This window comes from Geotrypetes seraphini, chromosome 3 (genome assembly GCF_902459505.1).
Source record: "Geotrypetes seraphini chromosome 3, aGeoSer1.1, whole genome shotgun sequence".
Classification (NCBI taxonomy): domain Eukaryota; kingdom Metazoa; phylum Chordata; class Amphibia; order Gymnophiona; family Dermophiidae; genus Geotrypetes; species Geotrypetes seraphini.
In genome coordinates this window covers 151141785-151164565 of record NC_047086.1, presented here as the reverse complement: position 1 = coordinate 151164565, position 22781 = coordinate 151141785, and the positions used below count along the sequence as shown (strand labels likewise).

The 22781-nt window shown below is 44.8% G+C and overlaps 1 protein-coding gene across 9 annotated transcripts in view; it reads right to left on the bottom strand.

Moving 5' to 3' along the window:
* The window catches only part of MCM9 (minichromosome maintenance 9 homologous recombination repair factor), a 144540-nt gene that overhangs the window by 100560 nt on the left and 21199 nt on the right, over positions 1-22781 (bottom strand). For 7 of the 9 annotated variants that reach the window (XM_033937220.1, XM_033937225.1, XM_033937227.1 and 4 more), the window contains 2 exons: positions 10291-10416; positions 8234-8353 (listed from right to left, as the gene is read on the bottom strand). In XM_033937220.1, coding sequence (XP_033793111.1) covers positions 8234-8353; positions 10291-10416 — 246 coding nt within the window. Of the gene's footprint in view, positions 1-4073; positions 4756-8233; positions 8354-8487; positions 9235-10290; positions 10417-22781 lie in introns of those variants that run through there. The other 2 variants (XM_033937226.1, XM_033937228.1) reach the window with 2 other exon arrangements.

Sequence of the window (22781 nt, the reverse complement as noted above, 5' to 3'; positions counted from 1 at the left end):
GTCACCATTTTTAAGCTTTGATAAGTGTGAAAAATATTGTGATTTTGGCGTGAATTTCTTAGCCACGACCATCTTGGATTTTAGCAATCTTTTTCTAAGTTCCCTGCACTTCCAAAATTGCAATTTTTGCCTCAAAACTTGTTGGGATGGAGTCCTTGGGCTCTTCTATACCAAATTCTTACCAGGATTGCACAAAGTTAGCACCTCAGGAACATCCTTGCACCATGTGCCACAGCCGGGAGAGGCGGCAGTGCAACGCTAAGCTTCTCCCCTGACTAAAGAGGCTAGCCTTTGGGACAGCTTTTCCTCTTTTCGGGGCCCTGCAATGCTGACAGTTCCGCGTGAAAGGATCCAGATGCCCCACAGCCCAAGAAATGCAAGGTTAAGTCATGTAAGGGTAATTCTATGCTCCAAGGACCTGAGACCTGCTCTGATTTTATAACATTTCTGTGGAATGCATTTTTGGGGCAACTGTGCTTCACCTGCACAGTCTTGCTCTGCCTCAGACTTGTCTCTTAGCAGCTTTGCCTCTTCTGATGATGATCAGTTGCTGTCCCCTTATTTTATGGGGATGCTCTTCCCATGGCTGGGGACCCGGGACAGTATGCCAGATCTTTTGATCTTTCTCTGGCTTTTGAACCTGGGGACGATCCTACAGTTCTGCAATACTTTCAATCAGCTGCCTTACCAGATATAATTTTGGAGTTTCTGCACGAGTGGAATTTTATCACTCAGATGGCTCCTTCTACCTCCTCCACTCTCCTGAGTGGAGTGTAAGCTCAATCTTCAGTATTTCCCTGGCATTCTGATCTTGGAGCAGTGGGACTCTGCAAGAAGTCGCAATCTCAAAGTGGCGAGAATTATGTCCTGTCTGTATCCTATGGCACAGAGGCCAGCAGCTTTTGCGTCAGCCTAAAGTGGACTCCTTTGTTGCATAGGTGAGACTATGTGCACCACCCTTCCCAGTGAAGATGGTTTGGTGCTCAGGGTTATGAAGGACAGTCATGTGGTTGTGCTCTATGGAGACTCTTTGAAGCTGTAGCTCTGGGAGTCAAGACTGCCTTGGCAGCATCCTTTGTCACTCGTGCTTGTTTGTCCAGACTGCACACTTTAGAGAATGAGGACATAGAGCCTTTTCCTCAGCTTTTCTTGTCTGGTGTGGATTACGTTGCTGATACTCTGTATGATCTTATGCAGGTCCTGGGTAAGGCGTCAGCATCTTCGATTTCAACTCGCAGAATGCTCTGGATCAGACAATGAACCCCCCCTCCCCCATGATTCCACCTCTAAAGCTACTCTTGCAAGGCTCTCTTGGTCCATATGGACCATAAAAAGCAGAGATTTACCCAAGCACCTTCTCTTTGGATCACCGCTGGATATTTGTAACACACTTTGCTAGAATCTCCTCTGCACCTAAGATTCCATGTTTCACTCCCAGCTATTCTGCAAATGAAGAACTTTTCTTCCAGCAAAGACATCATCTCCTCAAGCTAATCTCTGCAACAAAAGACCTCTAACCAGAAGTAACAATAATAATAATAATAACTTTATTCTTATATACCGCCATACCCAGCGAGTTCTAGGCGGTTTACATCAATTAACAAATGATCTGCATTGACAAGCTTATTTACAACAAGTTACAAGCAGATTTACAACAAATTACAAGCAGATTTACGATAGATTACAACAATTTACAGCAGTCAGCAATGAAGTTACAGCAATTTACAGTAGTCTGCAATGAAGGGAAGATGTACAACAATTTAACAGAAATTGCAGCTTTGATCGAACTAGACAAGGGAAGTAGAGAGTGGGACAAGGGAGGATCTGGTGAGGGAGGAAGGGGGGTAGGGGTGGGGCCGGTGTTATGTGGGGTGAAGGGATTAATTAAGGGTCGTGTTTGCTGAATAGGTAAGTTTTTAGTAGTTTTCTGAAGGTAAGGTAAGTGGGGGCCTCGAGTATCATCTGGGCTAGCCATGGGTTCGACTTGGCTGCTTGGAAGGCGAAAGTTCTATCGAGGAATCTTTTGAGAAGACAGTGTTTTGGCGAAGGGAAGGCGAACAGTTGAATTCTGCGTGATGTCCTGTTGTTGCAATAAAGGTTAAAGTGGGTATTTATGTAACTTGGAGAAGAACCGTTAACCGATTTGTAACAGAAGCATGCGAATTTAAAAAGAACTCTAGATTCAAATGGCAGCCAGTGTAGTTGGTGGTAGAAAGGGGTGATATGTTCCCATTTCAAGTTTCAAGTTTCAAGTTTTATTTAAATTTGATGGTTCGCTTAATATTTCTAAGCGAATTACATAAAATGTACAATTGGAGTAAAACATTAAAAATATTAATAAAATTTCTACAATAAATAACACAGGGCAATTTCAGACTGACAATACTGACGGATACTACAAAACTGGAATAAGGTGGAGAAAACGTGAGGGAAAAAGTTACAAAATTTTGATTCCTAGTGCGGAGAAAAAGAGGGTTGGAGGGGGGAGGTTAAGAACATTAGGATTTGGGTACAAAAATTCTGGAATTAAAATTTACATGAAATGATAAGAATTTAGAGGTTAAATGCAGCTTTAAAGAGGAATGTTTTTAAATTATTTTTAAATGAGCTAAGATCTTTAGTATTTCTAATATACAAAGGAAGGGTATTCCAAACAAGCGGTGCCTTAACTGAGAAGATGTCGTGGCGTCTCGTTCCTATTGTTTTTAATGAGGGGACCATTAATAGATTTTGTGTATTAGATCGGAGAAAACGATTTGAGGTTTGTGGAATTAGAAGGCGATCAATGAACTGTGGTTCATTGGTAGTTGTTGTTTTAAATACTAGTAGAGCTATTTTGTATGTTATTCTTTGGTTAATAGGTAGCCAATGTGAATTTATTAGATAAGGCGTTACGTGGTCGTATTTCTTCCCGTGATGAATTAATTTAATGGCGATATTTTGTATAATTTGTAGTCGCCTTTGTTCCTTATGTGTTATGTTTAAATACAATGAGTTACAGTAATCTAATTTTGAAATTATGAGGGAATGGACTAAAATGTTTAGGCCAAAAATGAGGCGCACTGCGGTATTTTGGATTATTTTTAGTCTCCTGGTAGTTTTCTTTGTGGCATTAAGGAAAATGATGTTGCAGTAGTCGAGAATGCTGAGGATGGAGGATTGTACAAGTAGGCGGAATGCAGTGTCATTGAAGTATTTTTTTATGGTGCGAAGTTTCCAGAGCACCGAGAAGCTTTTCCTAACGATGATGTCGGTATGGTTTTCTAGGGATAGGTTTTTGTCCAGCGTGACTCCCAGAATTTTTATGGTCAGATCGAGGGGGAAGGTCTTTCCTTTTAGTTGAATTGTGGTTTCCTTGATTTTATCTTTGGGGGAGGCTAGGAAGAATTTTGATTTGTCGGGGTTTAATTTCAGTCTGAATGAAAGCATCCAGAGTTCTATCTGGTTGAGAATGTTTGTAATGTGGTCGAGTAGTTCTTGTGAAAAGTTGGTTAGTGGGATGGCTATTGTGATATCGTCTGCATAAATAAAGAATTTGAGATTTAGGTTGTGTAAGAGTTTACCTAGGGAGGCTAGGTATACGTTGAATAGGATGGGGGATAGGGGGGAGCCCTGCGGGACCCCACAGGTGTTGTCCCAGCAGTAAGAGAAAGAGTTATTCTTGAATACCTTGTATGATCTATTTTGTAGGAAACCCTGGAACCAGTTAAGGACCTGGTCTGAGATGCCAATGTGAGCTAGGCATTCAAGGAGAATGGTGTGGTCAACCAGGTCAAAGGCACTGCTCAGGTCGAGTTGTATGATCAGGGCACTTGAGCCCTGACTGAAGAGCGTGTGGAGGTGGTTGAGAAGGGAGGCTATGATGGTTTCAGTGCTATGGTCCGCACGAAAGCCTGATTGGTTGTCACATAGAATGTTGAATTTTTCAAGGTATGCGGAAAGTTCCGCCTTTACCATCCCTTCCGCTATTTTGGTAAATAGGGGGATGCTTGCGATCGGTCTATAGTTAGATGGGGAGTTAGGTGGTTCTTTCAAGTTTTTTAAAATTGGGGTAATCATTATATGACCTTGCTCAGACAGGAAGTTTCCTGTGGATAGTAGGTGATTAACCCATGTCATCATTTTTGCTTTAAAGTTGGGGGGGGGGCAGTTTTCATGATATTTGGTGGGCATGTGTCCAGGTGGCAATAGGAGTGTGTATACTTGTTGTAGTAAGTATTGAAGGTTTGCCAATCGGTTAATGCGAATTGTTTCCAGCTAAGGTCGACTCTGGCTCCAGGATCTGGGTTTGATGAGTTCATGTCTGTGAGGATGGGGAAGAGCTCGAGGGGGTTGGGACTGACGGGTAGTGTTGTTCTTAATTTTTGGATCTTGGTGTTGAAGAAGTCGGCAAGGGTGTTGGCGGTTAAGGTGGATTCTTCGTGTAAGTTAGTGAAGGTTTCTATGTTGTATAGAAAGAATACTTTGAGGTCTTTATCAGAGTGAGTTACTTTTAATCCAGCTTAATTAATCATTCTGCTTCTCTAACAATATTTTATCATGTGGCAGGAATTACATTCTCAACAAATATCAGAAGAACCAACCCCCCTTCCCCACCCTAGTAGAACTTATATTACAAAAGGCAAGAAAAAGGGATTGGAGATAAGTCAATACCAAAATAAAAATAACAAAGAAAGTCTTCTAAACCTCCATCCCCGACATCCATCCCCCAAAACCTTCGCACAGATACCAAACTTAGAATCCAGGAAACACAACCTAGAAAGAAAAAAAAAAAAAGAGACTGTAAAATATCCAGAAAATATGTAGGGAGGAACCCCAGTGCATAAGAAAAAACTGAAAGATTAAAAGATCCAGAGAAAATATAGCAAAACTCACTTCCCCTAGTGAAATGTATCCCCCAACCTATTCATTATCTGACTTTGGGACCTCTGTGAAAGGGATTGTAGGTAAGGCTCCCAAAGCAACAAAAATAACTTCTTCCTCTTTAAGATGTCTTAGCATCCTGTGCCTCCCAAATGATCAACTGAGAAATGTGTGCCTTCCAAGTCCAATAAAAGGGTGGCTGCGAAGTGGTCCAGACTTGCAATATTATTTTGTGTCCCAATAAGCTGAGTTTCCTAATCCAGTGTAAGGTCCTCCGCCCTCCTGGAACTACAGGTTCCTGACATTCCCAATAACAGCAGCTATGGGGTACAGGAGACTACCTGGCCCCCAATATTCATCACATATATGCATATATCCACTTCCAAAAGAGGCGTACACTAGGACAGATCCAAAAAACATGAATAAAAGTAGCATGCTCCACAGAGCTATGATGGAGTTATATATGCCCTATTAAAAAATTGATACCTACATTCCAACAGACTGAAGGAAGGTCTCAAGTCTCAATTTAATAAAATCTAAGAAAAATTTAAAACTAGGAAAAAACCACACAGCTCAAGTTAGATAAAGCCACTTATAGATCTCATCTTTATAACATGCAGTATGCTGCACATGCATTCAGAATATGTACAGATCCTGTTTTCCAGTACCCAAACTCATTTTCTTGTCATTTAATCTTGAAAAAATTAAGCTCTATCAGACAGCAGAAAGTGATAGCATGAAGATTTTATTTGATTAAACACTTGAGCAGATCTGTATAGATCCATAACCCCTCTCATATAGCATGGACCAGGGGTAGGCAATTCCGGTCAAGAGCCACAGGCAGGTCAGGTTTTCAGGATATCCACAAAAAATATGCCTGAAAGAAATTTGCAAATCCATCTCATGCATATTAATTGTGGATATCCTGAAAACCTGACCTGCCTGTGGCTCTCGAGGACCAGAATTGCCTACCCCTGGCATGGACATGGACCAAGAAAACCCCCCCGATAACAGTATTTTTACAGCACAGCATAAAAAGAGATTGTTTTAGGGAATTGTTTAGGGAAGCACTGTAAACAATAGTAGGTATAGTTTGTAAGCTAGCCCCCACATCCCAGTGTGCAAGAGAAGTTCCCAAATCCTGTTCCCAACTGGTTTTGAGAAGGTATAAATTAAATAGAGCTGTCGAAAGGGCTGATCCTTGTGGGACTCCAGTCTTTATCACTCTTTGAGCTGACAATTTCCCATCAACATTTACCTCTTGCTTCGGATCACATAGAAATGATTGGAACCAATGAAAAACTACCCCACAAAGTCCACAACCTTTAAGCCTGTCTAGCAAAACAGCATGATCTAATGTGTCAAAAGCAGCAATCAAGTAATCTTTTCCATGATCAAATTCACATCGCAGTTCATCAAGCATTGACACTAATAGTATTTCAGTGCTATGATGCTTTCAAAATGCATATTGATGAGAATCTAGAATCTTATTAATTTGTAGATATTTATCTAGTTGCATCTATACAAATTTATCTAAGATCTTTGACAACATTATTGATACAATGTATCACAACTTGATTGTTTGAACTAGCATAATTTTGTTGATGCAATGCATCATAACTTGATTGTTTGAACTAGTATAATTTTGTTGTCTTGTCAACTTCGGAAAGCCTTCTGACTGCTCTCAATTTGATGAATCTCTCCCGAGCAGACCATAAAAACAGAGTATACAATCCATCTATATGTGCTTTCCAGCCCAGTTTGAATGAATCTATCATTAAATACTACTTAGGATCTAACTAGGTACTTGGGACCTGGGTTGGCCACTGTTGGAAACAGAATACTGGGCTTGATGGACCTTCGGTCTGTCCCTAGTATGGCAATTCTTATGTCTTTTGCCAAAGTGGACTGAATTGTCCATCAAGACAGAGCATCCCAGTGGGTTGTGACAGAGATAACCAAGAATATGATGATGCCTTTGTATCATTCCATGGTGCAGCCTCACATTGAATACTGCATTGAGTTCTGATTGCCATATCTCAAAAAAGATATAGCAGAATTAGAAAAGGTTCAAAGAGCGACCAAGAAAATAAAGGGGATGAAAGTGCTCTTCAACTTGGAAGAGATACTGCTGAGGGGAGATATGATTGAGGTTTACAAAATCCTGAGTTGTGTAGAACGGAAAACAGTGAATCAATTTTCACTCTTGCAAAAAGTACAAAGACCAGGGGCACTCAATGAAACTATATGGAAATACTTTTAAAACAAATAGGAGGAAATCTTTTTTTACTCAATGAATAGTTAAGCTTTGGAACTCATTGCCAAAGGATGTGGTAACAGTGGTTAGTGTAACTGGGTTTAAAAAAATGGTTTGGACAAGTTCCTGGAGGAAACGTCCATAGTCTGCTATTGAGATAGATATGGGGGAAGCCACTGCTTGCCCTGGGACCAGTAGCATGGAATGCTGCTATAGTTTAGGTTTCTGCCACTTGTGACTTGGATAAGCCACTGTTGGCAACAGAATACTGGGCTAGATGGACCATTGATCTGACCAAGTATGGCTATTCTTATGTTCTTATGACATCCTGGAGCCTCTAAATAGCTTGAGTCTACTGCAGGTTTATGGCTGATTGAGCTGGTTTTGTTTTGAGATGTGCTAAGGGAGTTATATATAACTAAGGATACCACGTGGCCAAGCATTCTCAACGTATTCCACGCTGATCTCTGCAGATGCCACTGGATTTCTTCCACTGCGAACATCACAGCAGTAATCATGTCCTATGGAAGAAAAGGCCTTTTCCCAAATTGTTTCTAGCAGAGCTACTATGAATTCTGAGTCAACATTTGGAATAATTTCTGACAAACCCTAGGAACTAGGAACTCCAGCTTGCAGAATGTGTTGTATATGGATACTTGAGCCCCTTCCTGAAATGTACTTTGCATACAAGCTAATTGTCCAGACAGAGAGTCACATGCATGCCCAATTGAATGTTTATCTTTTGCTTTGTACACCTTATATACACCTTATGCTATTTATGAATTTCATTTTCTGCTCAAAATCCCTAACACATGAATTTTCTAATGTGGCAAAATAGTAATTTTCAGCTGATGGTTCCCTCCATCTGTTTGGCAATCATTTTCTATAGAAGGAGGGCAATCAAATGAGGAGAAAAAAATCTTAGACTATCCATGCATACTTCCAAGCTACATTCACAGATAGAATGCAATCTATTGTAGCATTTACACTTCACTTGTTTACCTAGGAGTGCTTGCACTCTAATTATTCACATACGAGTATTTATAGCACATTGTATTCCTGCTTTTAGTTTTCTCACTAATACTGAAAATGCTTTATAATGTTATAGGATACCTGCAGTAGTAGATCCAATCCCTGCAGTGAGTACTGATCGTGGTGTGATCTTCACAGCATATTTCAGGAACTGAGATTTTCCTGTACCAGGGTCTCCCACCAACAGCAAATGAGATTCACCTTTAGACAGAAAAACATGAAATATAAACTGTATCAGATAAAGAGAACATGCAAGCAAAGCAAGCTACTACAAAGAGAACACCATAGAAAAGAAATCAAAGTGTTTCTGAAGGTTCTGGTTATCTCTTCCAGTTCTTTTTCATACATTTCCTGCGGGATACAGCTTCCTATTTCTCTTGCAGCACATTCCACAAGACGTGTAGCGACCTCCTGGGTGTGGAGTTCCAGGTTGTTTCACCTGCTGAAATCTGTAGAGCAGCTACTTGGGCTACTCTTCACACCTTTACAAAGTTCTAGAGTGGATGTAGCAGCTCGAGAGGATGCTGCCTTTGGGTCCTCAGTTCTGCAGGCAGGCTCATTTGTCCCTCTCTAGCTGTATGGTACTGCTTTGGTACATCAGCTACAGTATGGACTCCTGTGTATCCGTAACAGAATGACAGGTTCTTACCTCAATATTCTGGTTCTGTTAGGACACAGAGGAGTCTGTACTGCCCTCTCTGTATGGATTTTTTGTGATTCGCCCGATTTCTGCCTCAGACATGGCCGGTGTCCATCTCGAGACCTCTTTTACTGTACCTAAGATTAAGCAAGAATGTTATTACAGGAAAAGGGGTTTCCCTTTCTCTTTTCCCTTGGGAGAGTTTTCTAGCCCCTGCTTTTTGCACTTAGCAGATTGGTTCTAAGTTACTCATGTGACTGATTTATTGTTCACTGTTTGCTTGTTAATTGTTTATTGATCATTGTTCTATTTCCTAAATTTTAGAGCACAGAAGAATACTGTATATTTGTAGCCGTTGAAGTTCCCAGTGCCTCTTCTTCTCCTTCTTATTTCTGAGTGGAGATCAATTGCTTTGGTAGCAACTGAGGAGCGTTGTTCTCCCCTGCAGAAAGAGAGGAGTTCAAGTTCTTAAAGTGATACCCTTCTACAGTTTTACAGGAAGTAAGAATCAACAGCTAAAGTACGGACTTCCTGTGTATCTTAACAGAATCTAGATTATTGAAGTAAGAACCTAATTTGTCATTAAACCACATAGTCTCCATCGAGGGCTATACACTTAGTCCAATGAGTTTCTAGTTTTTTTGTAAGCTTTTTTACCTACAATATGAAAAACTGAAAACTCGCTGGGCTAAGTGTATATACCTCAATGGAGACTATGGTGCCGGGGGGTGTGGGTCGTGCTGGGAGGGGGGGCGAGGGCGAGGGAGGGCCGTGCCGGTTGGGGGGGCGATGGCCGTGCTGCATGCATGCAGCATTTAAAAAAAAAAAAAAAATAAAATGCTGATGGCAGTAGGGAGTTGTTATCCCTCCTGCTTTTTTCTCTGGCGGGGGGGGGGGGGGGGGGGGGGCGCGGCAGAGCAGGGCAGGAAGGAGAGATCGGGGCCTGGGGGGTGTCGGGAAGATCTCTCTTGCCTACTCCCGGAGTCTCCTGCTCTCTGCCGTTGTTCCCCGCAGTGCAGGCCTGCTTTAAAACCACGGACTTGCACTGCAGGGAACGGCGGCAGAGAGGAGAGTCCGGGAGCAGGCAAGAGAGATCTGGGCTGGGCTGGGCTGAGCCCTGACAACAGTGAAAGGAGGCTGCTTCTCCTGTCACTACTGTCAGGATGTGCGCATGAGTGAGGATTGCTCTGGCCGTGGATAGGGGGCGTGCTAACGATGATCCCTATTTGCATGAAGGCCTTTACTGAATCAGTCAGCCGGCATGCAAATGGAAACGGATCGTGCACAGTTTGGAGGTTTAGTGAATCCTGGCCTGTCGTTTAACTTGCTTTTTTACCAAACTTTTCAAACCACCCTCATATTACATGCGAGAAAGAGAAGGGTCAGACAGAAATAAAGCTATACACCTATAGGAAATCATGCTAGAAAAAATCTTCCCTGGGTTCAGGAATTTGGAGATAAAATTCCCTAGAGATGAATCTGTGAAGCACTTACTAACCTCTAACTCGTGTCCCTGCAGCATCTGTCCTCTGTACACCTCCAGCCAGCACCATGGCCACAGCCAGCTTCACCAAGAACATGCCAAACACTTGTGGGCATAAGCTGGCCAGGATTTCATTTCTCCCTAGAAAACAGTTGAAAACAACTGTTAGAACCATCTTACTATAGAACATGACAAATTCATATCATCTTATGCAACACATGATCACAGATCTTCAATTTTTCTAAAGAAAATTTTCCAGGCATTTTTCTGAGTTCATCTTAAAAATGTAAACTGCAAATAATTTTTTTTTTCAGGAGGAAGTGACATCATTGAGTTAGATGTCAGCTTGAGGTTAGAGCGTCAGTGGTGAGCAGTAAAAAGCATTGCCTTTTATGTGACTATCTTTTTGTATGGTGTAAGGGATAAAGCTCTGCAGGCGACTGTAGAGATGGGGAGTGAATGGTGTACTTAAAAAAATAATCTTACCAGAGTCCCAAAGTGGAACGGTAAGAGAGGGTTGAAGCACAAGGAACCTCATCATGTAGTTTTGTGGAGCAGATGGAAGATCTACAGGGGATGGAAGGATAAGCAATATGTACAGTGTCTGCTGAGCAAACTTGAAAGTGGACCTAGAAACCTAAAGACCTAAAAACAAACACTGTACAAACTGGGAGGCAACTCAAGGAGGCAAAATCATGGCTTGAACATGAAGTAGTGTTGGCCCAGAAAAAATGGAAAAACCATAGCCTGTCTGATTTAGAGAAAAGATACTATAGAAACAAGATTAGATGGTGGTGGATGACAAACTAAGAAATGTATTTATTTATTTAAAAATTTATATACCGCATATTGGCTTTGTGGTTTACAATTTACATACACATTATCTTGAAGTCCCTATGATCAGTACAAGATAACACAGGCAAACAAACTAAACGGACACATTATTAACATCCTCCCTCCTCTAGATCACAAAATTCCAGGAGAACATGGACATTAGCAGGTCAAATTTCAACAAAAGTAAAACATTAATGATCAAATTCATATTAAAATATTCTTGGGAATTATATCTTAAAATTCCAGAAAAGCGGTAACAGCCATAGGGATGGATCACCAAAAGAGGCATTAACATAGGAAGGCATTAACATTTTCTTTAAAGTTAATCCTCCCAACACGAAATCACAAAATACCGGGCAGGGCATTCCAAAGTTTAGCACCTGCCATAGACATCACTGTTGCTCCAATCCTAACATGAATAATTGACATCTTACCCTCCAGACTCAATTTCATACTATTTTCAGATCTTAGATACCGTATTTTTTGTTCCATAAGACGCACTTTTTTTCCACCCAAAAGTGGGCGGAAATCTCAGTGTGTCTTATGAAGCGAAGAACTTCCCCCCCGTACCATTGTAAAACCCACCCGCTGCCCCCACCGCCCCACCTTTTTAAACCCACTCGCCTGCTGGCACCGCCCCACCTTTTTAAACCCAACCACCCACCCGCTGCCACCCCACCTTTTTAAACCCCGTCCGTCCGTCCATCCATCCATCCATCGTCACCGTTCCCCCTTTTTAACCTGGTGGTTCAGCGTATATCCTTCCCTCGTCTTATTTCTCGGCCAGCGGCAAAACAGATCAGCAGCGCAGACATCAGGAGCAAGCTTTATGCTCTCCTGCTCGGCCCTGCGCTGCTTTCCAAATGGCTGTCATAGGTTCTCGCAGGACATCCTTGACTGTATAGCTACAGTAATAAGGCTGAATCTTGCACTGCTAACAACAGGGGAGGAAGTGGCAGATGTACCCAGGGTTCAAGTGAAAAGGGCACATAGAGCTCTAAGGGCAAACTAAAATAAATCACTTTCTTGTGAAACAGGTTATCAGCAATTCACCATAAAGATCAGAATTCTTGCCAAAGCTTGGAAGCTAAGTCTACTGCAAAAAAAGCTAAAGGCAGAGAATATCAGATATCACTAGACATTCCCCACTGCAAAAATAATTTACTGTCATTGGAGTGACCAAGAATGTAGGCCCTGAAGTTAACAAGGGTGGCCAGTATTCAAGATGGAGTGGAGGCAATTGGCACAAGATGGTAAAAATGGCATAGTCACTAAAGGCCAGTTTCTGTATAAGACTCCTACATTAGGCATCACTAGCCACCCTTATTGAGAACCCCTAGCAACGCCTAACTTCAGAATCCACGCACAACTTTTTTTAAAATTAAATTGGTGTGGATATATAGCACAGTTACTTACCGTAACAGGTGTTATCCAGGGACAGCAGGCAGATATTCTCAACATGTGGGTGACGTCACCGACGGAGCCCCCTAGTGGACGTTTTCACAAGCAGACTTGCTTGAAGAACTTCAAGCTTGTGATTGGCCCGCGTATGTGCGCGTGCACCTCCCGTCCGACCTAGGGCATGCGTCTCATCAGCATGGCCTCAGTTCAGATAGCTAGCAAAGAAGCCAACCATGGGGAGGTGGATGGGTTGCGAGAATATCTGCCTGCTGTCCCTGGATAACACCTGTTATAGTAAGTAACTGTGCTTTATCCCAGGACAAGCAGGCAACATATTCTCAACATGTGGGAGACCTCCAAGCTAACCAGAATGGGATGGAGGGAGAGTTGGCAATTTAGGAGAACAGATTTTGCAAAACAGACTGGCCAAAATGGCCATCACGCCTGGAGAAAGTATCCAGACAGTAGTGAGAGGTAAACGTATGAACCGAGGACCAAGTGGCAGCCTTACAGATTTCCTCAAGCGGAGTAGAGCGGAGGAAAGCATTGCTCTGACCTTGTGGCCTATGACACGACCCGGCAGGGAGAGACCAGCCTGAGCGTAACAGAAAGAGAAACAAGCGGCCAACCAGTTAGAAATGGTCCACTTAGAAACAGAGCGACCCAAGTGATTTGGATTGAAAGAGAGGAACAGCTAAGGAGCAGAACGATGAGGAGCAGTGCGCTTCAAGTAGAAGGCCAGCGCATGCTTACAATCAAGAGAATGCGGAGCCACTTCTCCAGGGTGAGAATGGGGCTTCGGAAAAAACACAGGAAGAACAATAGATTGGTTGATGTGAAACTCAGAAACAACCTTAGGCAAGAACTTAGGATGGGTATGGAGAACCACCTTATCATGATGGAAGACGGTGAAAGGTGGGTCCGCTACCAAGGCTTGAAGCTCACTGACCCGACGGGCAGAAGTGAGAGCAATCAGAAACACAACCTTCCAGGTAAGATACTTCAAGTGAGCCCGTGCTAGTGGCTCGAACGGGGGTTTCATCAAGCGAGCAAGGACCACATTTAGATCCCAAACCACCGGAGGAGATTTAAGGGGCGGATGAACGTGGAAAAGGCCTTTCATGAAGCGGGAAACCACAGGATGAACAGAGATAGGCTTCCCGTCAATCGGCTGATGAAAAGCAGCAACGGCACTAAGGTGGACTCGAACCGAAGAGGACTTGAGTCCAGCGCCAGACAAGTGTAACAGATAATCCAGAACAGTAGATAAGGAGGAAGACAGCGGCTCCTGCTGTCGAGTAGCACACCAGGAAGAAAATTGGGTCCACTTCTGATGGTAACAGTGGCGAATGGACTCCTTCCGAGATGCCTCCAGGATGTCCAGCACAGGCTGAGAGAACTGGAACGAGGGCATTAAGTCTCAAGGAACCAAGCCATTAAGTGCAGAGACTGAAGGTTGGGATGAAGTAGAGAACCTCGACTCTGCGTAAGCAGAGAAGGAAAAACAGGAAGAAGAGGCTCCCTGGAACTGAGTTGCAACAGAAGGGGGTACCACGGCTGTCGGGGCCACCGAGGAGCTATTAGAATCATGGTGAAACTCGTGGGCTTGAGCCTGATGAGAGTTTTCAGAATCAGAGGGAATGGAGGGAACGCATATAGAAACAGGTTCGTCCAGTCCAGCAGAAAAGCATCTGCTTCGAGTCTGAGAGGGGTGTAAACCCTGTAGCAGAAGCGGGGCAACTTGTGATTGAGGGGGGACGTGAACAGATTGACATCCGGAGTCCCGGAGTCCTGGAGCAATAACCTGACGCAGGGTCAAGGAGTGGATGGACCACTCGTGAGGCTGCAGAAGACGACTCAACCTGTCCGCCAGACAGTTGTGCTGGCCCTGAATGTAGACCGCTCGAAGGAATATGTTGCGGCGAATGGCTCAATCCCAGAGCCGCATCGCCTCTTGGCACAGAGACAAGGACCCCGTGCCCCCTTGTTTGTTGATATAATACATGGCTGTCCATGCGGATCAGCACCACTCAGTCGCGAAGCAGGTGACAAAAAGCCTTCAGGGCGAGGAAAATCGCTCGAAGCTCCAGCAGATTGATGTGACAAAAGTGGTCGGCCAAAGACTGGGTGCGAAGATCATCCAGATGAGCCCCCCAAGCATAGGTCGATGAGTCCGTCATGAGGACCTTCTGCGGAGGGGGGGCATGAAACAGAAAACCTCTGGAAAGATTGGAAGAGAGCATCCACCCACGGAGAGACTTCTTTAACTAAGGAATCACAACAATGAGTCGAGAGACAGGATCTCGATCCTGGTTCCATTGGGACGTAAGAGTCCATTGTGGAATACGGAGGTGAAGTCTGGCAAAAGGAGTCACATGAACCGCAGAGGCCATGTGACCTAGGACGACCATCAGGAGCTGAGCCGGGGCCGAGGACAGATGGGCCACCCTCTGGCATAAACAAACAAGGGCCTCCTGACGAGGCCGAGGCAGGAAGGAGCGGAGACGAACCGTGTCCAGGACTGCTCCAATGAATTCCAGAGACTGGGACAGACAGAGGTGGGACTTGGGGAAGTTCACCTCGAAGCTGAGAATCTGAAGGAGCAAGATGGTCTGATTCATCGCACACAGAACTTCGTGGCGCGAGGACACTTTGATCAACCAGTCAACTGGTTTGATCAACCAGTCAACCACTTTGATCAACTGGGAAGATCCCTCCTCTCCAAAATCACGGGCCTTTGGAACGATCTCACTATCCCGCTGCGGAACCTGGGTTCCCTCCAACTGTTCCGAAAACAACTGAAAACCTGGCTTTTCTCTAATATATAACATCTCCTGCTTACTTCCCCCCTTTTTCATATGCTCTTGTAAACTCTCTCTCCCCTCTCTTCTTGTATTTTTAAGCTTTGTAAACCGTGTCGAGCTCCGCTTCCGTGGAGACGATGCGGTATATAAACTTAAGGCTTAGTTTAGTTTAGTTTAGTCGAGATAGGGAAACACCTGCAGGCCGCGGAGACGCAGGGCTGCAGCTACCACAACTAGACATTTCGTGAAAACCCTCAGAGAGGCTGCCAGGCCGAAGGGAAGAACACGATATTAGAGGTGTAGATCCACCACCCGAAACTCAGATACTGTCGAGAGGCCGGCTGTTTCGGAATGTGCGTGTACGCCTCCTTGAGGTCCAGTGAGCACAGCCAGTCCCCCTTGTCCAAGAGGGGGTACAAGGTAGGAAGAGTGAGCATTCTGAACCATTCCCTGACCAGAAACTTGTTCAGAGCACGGAGGTCCAGGATTGGACACAGATCCCCCGTCTTCTTGGGTACCAGAAAGTACCGGGAATAAAATCCGATATTCCACTGGTCCGGAGGAACCGCCTTGACTGCCCGAAGGTGAAGAAGGGCCTGAGCTTCCTGCAGAAGGAGAGGCAGCTGAGACCAGGCAGAAGGAAACTCTCTTGGAGGAAGGTCCGGGGGCACGTGACTGAAGTGAAGGGAATACCCCTCCCGGATGATGGAAAGCACCAAACTGTCGGTGGTAAGACTTTCCCACTGAGTATAGAAATGATGGAGATAACCACCGATGGGGAGGGGGGAAGGCTCCAGGAGGAAGGGAGCCCGAAGGCTCAGGCTGGAATTGTCAAAAAGATGGCCCAGGCTTCGCCGGAGCCGGCGGCTGGGCCTTAGCTTGTCGCTGCCGCTGTTGTTGCGGCCGCTTTGAAGGAGGCCGAGAGAACGCAGGAGGGGTCTTCAGCTTAAGTCTCACCAGAGAGGCGAAGGACCATTCGTGTTCCCAGAGGCGCTTAGTGGCTGCCTCGATGGAATCATCAAATAGCTCATTACCCACACCAGGGAGATTGGCAAGACGAACCTGGAGATTCGGATCCATGTCCACAATCCTGAGCCAAGCGAGGTGATGCATGACGATCGCAAACGCCGTGACCCTCGAGGACAACTCGAAGGCGTCATAGGCCGCCTGAAACATATAGAGGCGAAGCTGGGAGAGAGTCTCCTCTAGAAGACGAAACTCCAGACGACGAGAATCCAGCACGTCCGCCCTGAACGAGTAGAGGGCTTCCACACAGAACCGGAGATAGGACATGAAGATAAAGTTATAGTTGAGGACACGGTTCGCCATCACTGAGTTTTGATAAAGACGGCGACCAAACTTGTCCATCGTACGGCCCTCCCAACCTGGAGGGATGGCTACATACACCTTCGAGGGATTGGATTTCTTCAAGGAAGATTCAACCACCAAGGATTGGTGCGAAAGCTGAGAACTTTCAAACCCCTTAACTGGGATCGTCCGGGAACGGGACTCCAAATTGGAGGGAATGGCCGTGACCGCATAGAGGGGTCTCCAGGTTCCGGAGAAATGTTTTGCCAGAGAACCTGGTGCAATGGCAAGCGCAGCACCTCATGGGGCGGATGATCAACATCCATTTCCGCCAGGAATTCCTGGGTATAACGAGACTCAGATTGGAGGTCCAGGTTCAATGCCCTACCCATATCAGAGATGAAACGAGTAAAGGAGGAGTTTCGAGAAGACTCATCCTCCTGAGAAGACCCCCGAGCAAGATCTGGGGGCAGCTGAGAAGAGGGAGAAATTTCCCTCGAATAGTAAGCCAGGGCCTCGGAGTCCTGCGAATGGGAGACCGAAGAGGCTCAACTAAAGTGTTTGGGGGCGTCAAGGAACGACCCCGGGCAAGGTGGACCGGGGAGGACCCTGGAGTCCGAGGAATCAGCTGGTGGAACCTCAGAGAAGACGGGGCAAAGGAAAATTCCTTCACCGGTTTCGAAGAAGATCCCCTAGAGGCTGGCATCTGCCTTGATGGGGAACGCAAACTAGAGTCCAACTTGAGGACAAGGGTGTGCCTGGAAGGCTTTGCGGTCGGAGACCTACCCCAAAGGGGCAGAGAAGACCGGAGCTTTTTAGGAGGGGCAAGCCTCGACATAGTAACGGGCGAAAAGCGGGCCCCTGAACCCTCGAAAAGTCACAGGTGACTCGGGGGATAAAAAATCACTCGAGGAAACCCGACGAGTCTTGCGGGCACAGCCCCGAGACACGAGAAAAGGATGCTCAGGCTGGTCAGACCGAGGCTGGGTCGAGACCGAGGTCAGAGGCATCAAGGTCAGGACCAGTTGGCTCACCACCGAGGAAAGCTGCTTGGTAAGTATAGCCTTAAGCATGTCCTCGAACATAGGCACCGAGACCAAAGGCTGTTGGATCGTAGGTGCAGCAGTGCGCTCCTTTGGAAGCGACCTCGAGGAAGAGTATTCCCTACGTGAGGAGGCATGCTTAGAATGATGTCTCGAAGACGCCGACAAGCCGGCACTGACATGAGACTCTGAGGCAGGCTTTTTTGCCGGCACACCTGAGGAGGAAAGAGGAGACTTACCCGAGACCGGAGTAGCAGGAGGAGCTGAGGCCGGAGCCTTTGAGGCCAAGGGGGACTTTGAGGCCGAGCTTGAGGCCTGTCCCGCAGGATCCATGGGGCCAAAGAGTTGGAGAATCTTGGCCACCCTCCGACGAAGAGCCCGTGGTTGCAAAGTCGCACGACGTGGACATGACTCAGTGGGGTGCTCTGCACCCAGACACTCCACACACCAACGATAAGGGTCAGTGATGGAGATAACCCGGTTGCACTTAGTACAGTTTTTAAACCCGGAATGAGGCCGGGACATAAGAAAAAAATACGGCTGCGGCCCTGCGAGGCCAGGTGGCCAGAACAAGACCGGTGAACCCGGGCAAAAATATACGAACGGAAAAAAAGAAAAATAAAGACGCGGGCACAGTGACTTAACCAAAATTAACCAAATAAGCCGCGGTGCAAGAGGGACAACGAGATCGCGCGACATTAAGGGAGCAGTGCTTCTGGCTCTGCAGAAACATAGAACTGAGGTCACGCTGAGGAGACGCATGCCCTAGGTCGGGTGGGAGGGGCACACGCGCATGCGCGGGCCTATCGCAAGCTTGAAGGTCTTCAAGCAAGTCTGCTTGCAAAAACGTCCGCTAGGGGGCTCCATCAGTGACGTCATCCACATATTGAGAATATACTGCCTAGTTGTCCTGGGATAAAGTTTGTTACCATGCAGAAGTAGAGATCTTCATTTTGGATCCAACCATGAGGCAATCAGGCAAAAAAACTTGCAATATGTTAGAGAAGACAGGCTCAGAACACTAGTCCCACACACCATCTGCTATGTGGCATGTATACTTTTCCAAATTAGAATATTTGGCATTTGCTGCCATCTGCACATTTCAATTTGTTCAAATTTAGTGCTCTTTTGTTCCTGATAAAAGCCTTCAAATGGCACTTTAGATTCTGGTGGGGAAAGGAAAATTGCAATAATTCAGCAGAAGTTCAGTTACAATCCTGATAGAAACTAGAAATAGGAGGGTCAATTGTGTAAACTTCTTCCCACCATTGCACTCCAGTGTCTTATAATCCATTAAAAAATTGTCCCTGTAGTTCTAGATACATTACCAAGTGCATCCTCCAAACAAAACTCTAGGCTAGCCTTCCTGGATCCTTAAACCAACATTATTGGAACAAATATCATCATCTTGTTTCTGAAGTAAAGTGTGAAACTGCTTCTACTACTACTACTACTATTAATTATTTTTATAGCGCTACCAGACATACACAGTGCTGTATGAGTCACGAAGACAGTCCCTGCTCGATGGAGCTTACAATCTAAACAGATAGGACAGACAAACAGGATGCCAGGATGGGGGATACTGTTAGGAGGATGGTTTATATGCTGGCTAGGGTAGTGGGCAACGAGGAACAGGGTTATAGACTGAAAGCTATATCAAAATGGTGGGTTAAGGGAAGGGGCGTGACAGATGAACTCAAGTAGTTTATTCCAGGCATATGAGGCAGCTAGATGAAAAGAACAGTCTGGAATTAGCAATGGGTGAGAAGGGTACAGATAAAAGCAGCTTATCTGAGGAATGGAGTTCTTGGGAAGGTGTATAAGGAGAGAAGAGAAATATTGAGGGGCTACAGAATGAACATGTTACAAAATCTTTAAGGCAGCCAACATCATATGCAGCATTTATGACATGAACTTCATTTTTATTTATATTAACCCTTTATTTGGCATTGCTGCTCAGAAGCAACATGTGTTTTCTATGGCTCTTATGGAAGATCTGCAATCTCCAAATGCCTTTTACTTGGCACTGTTGTTCTCGTTCAACATCAAGTTACATAAAGCAGCCATTTCACCACCTGCCAATTAAAGGGTTAATCATTATGGTTTTTTTAATAAATTTGTAAAGGTTAATATTCCATGTAGTTTATTTTTCCTGAAAATGATTTCTCTCATTATCATACCTTGTCTATTAGTTTTGTAAACTGCTTAGATATTTTTGCATCTATTTGCAGTATACCGTAAATACTCGAATATAAAAGTCGATCCGAATATAAGTTGAGACCCCCTTTTTCCCCAAAAAAGGAGGAAAAATGGTTGACTCGAATATAAGTCAGACCCTATCAGGCTCTGCACCCAGCACCCTTCCTTCCTTCCCATGTCAGACTCTGCACTCTCCCTCCCAGGCTCTGCCCTCTGTCCCCCCTCCCTGCCCTATTTTCATACCTCTGCCGATCCCTGGTGGAGGTGCAGCGGGTCCTCTGCTGATTGCTGGTGGAGGTGCAGCAGGCAGAAGCAAGCTTTCCAAACTCCTGCCCCGCTGCTAACTGGCTGTGTGATCCAATTTATTCATCTGAGATGCACGAGCAGCAACGCGATTTGGTGCTGCTTCTCAGCGCTGAGCGGCTTCCTTACTTGCTCCCGCAAATTCCACCAGGGATCAGCAGAGGTATGATAGGGCAGGGAAGAGAAGGGGGGGCAGAGCCTTGCGGCGGCAGCCTTAAAAAATTCTGGGAGGGGGCATTGACCCGAATTTAACCGAGAGCCCAGTTTATATTCAAGTATATACGGTATGGTGATAACAGAAAAATTGGGAATAATTAGAACATTTCACAAGTATTGGTCCCTTTTATCTTCTTTTTGTGATACTTTTTAGTCTCAATCCTTTTGAGAAAATGGTATAGTGGTATAATTAGTTTTTTTCCCCTTCCCACTTTTTTATTTTTTAATGCACTGTGCTTCCAACTTTTGTATTTTGTAGTATTTAATGTAACAATTTGCTTTCTTATGCTCTTTATATACTTAGTTCAACTATGTTGTTAAGATTGTTGAGCATCTACTGTTTTTCTAATTATATTCTCTAATAAAATATCTTGGATTAAAAATAAATATTTGCAGTATATTTATTTATTTTATTTAATTAGTTTTTTCTCCCGTTTTCCCCAAGGAGCTCAGACGGGTTACAATTTAAACATACATAAAATACAGTTAACAGGTTACAATATGATAGTTACAGTACAATTTTACAATACAAGGTTGTGTCCTAATTCTATACATACTAGGGGTCTAATACCAATAAACATAAAAAAGAGTTCAGAGGTTAAAATTTGCCACAGTTATCCTCAACGGTGTAAAATTTTCAATACAAGTTTTTATCCTAACTAGACACACATTAGGGATCTAATACCAATATACATAATGTACAGTTACAGGTTACATGTGCCATAGTTACCGTAGAAGATGTTTCAATACCAGGTTTTTTTTTTCTAATATGATACATACTGGGATCTGGTACCAATACTGGAAGCCCTGAATATGCATACCTTAGAGGAAAGGAGGGACAGGGGAGATATGATTCAGATGTTCAAATACTTGAAAAGGTATTAACGTAGAACAAAATCTTTTCCAGAGAAAGGAAAATGGTAAAACCAAAGGACATAATTTGAGGTTGAGTGGTGGTAGATTCAAAGGCAATGTTAGGAAATTCTACTTTACGGAGAGGGTGGTGGATGCCTGGAATGCGCTCCTGAGAGAGGTGGTGGAGACGAAAACGGTGACTAAGTTCAAAAAAGTGCGGGATTAATACAGAGGATCTAGAATCAGAAAAGAATAGTACATACTGAAGAACTAAGGCCAGTACTGGGCAGACTTGCACAGTCTGTGTCTGTATATGGCCGTTTGGTTGAGGATGGGCTGGGGAGGGGTTCAATGGGTGGAAGGGTGTAGATGGGCTGGAGTGAGCTTTGACGGAGACTTCAGTAGTTGGAACTTAAGAACAGTACCGGGCAGAGCTTTGGATTCTTGCCCAGAAATAGCTAAGAAAAAAAACCACAACAAATTTTTAGATTGAATCAGGTTGGACAGACTGGATAGACCAGGGGTGCCCAATACGTCGATCGCGATCGACCAGTAGCTCAGGAAGGCAACGTGAGTCGATCGCTAGACTCGTGTTGCCGTCCTGATCTACCGGGCCGATCAGCCTTCTTCTGTATTCTCCCTAGGGCCCAGCTGTCATCTGCTGCTGCCGTCGCTGCTGAAAATTTTAAAAAAAACCCGGCTTGGAGATTTCAGCCCGTAGCGAACTTATGCTCCGGGCTCTAACGTGTGCGTGCCGGCTTCTCTTCTCTTCCCTCCGAAACCGGAAGTTATGTCCGGGGGGGGGGAGAAGGGAAGCCGGCACGCACATATTGAGAGCCCTGATGCAAGCATTCGCTACGGGCTAAGGCGGGAGACAGGTTAATGAAGCATTTCCTCTTCTTGCTGCCGGGTCCTGCATACTTTCTGTTTCCGTGAAGACAGGACCCGGCAACATTTCCCCCAATAAGTCGATTGCGATGCTGGGCGGCTGAAGCAGGGAGAGCTTGGGGCGGCGTCAGCTTTCGGGCATGTTATTAGTGGTGGTTTGGGTCTTGGTCCCCGATGGCAGTTTGGGTCCTGGTCCCCGATGGAGTGGCAGTGGCTTGGGGGAAGGCAGGGAGAAAGAAAGAAAAAGGGCAGGCAGGGAGACAGAAGGAAAGAAGAGAAACAGAAAAAAAAGAAAGGGAGGCAGAGAGAAAGAAAGGGCAGGGAGAGAGGAAGGAAAAGTTGGGGGAGGGAATGAGGTCTGGAGGAGAGGAAGCATACAGGCTAAAAGAAGGGAAGAAAGATTGGATGCACAGTCAGAAGAAGAAAGTGCAACCAGAGACTCATGAAATCACCAGACAAGGTAGGAAAAATGATTTTATTTTAAATTTAGTGATCAAAATGTGTCTGAATTTATATCTGCTGTCTATATTTTACACTAAATATACTAAACCCTTTTACTAAACCGCAATAGAGTTTTTTAGCGCAGGGAGCCTATGAGCGTTGAGAGCAGCGCTGGGCATTCAGCGCAGCTCCCTGCGCTAAAAACTGCTATCGT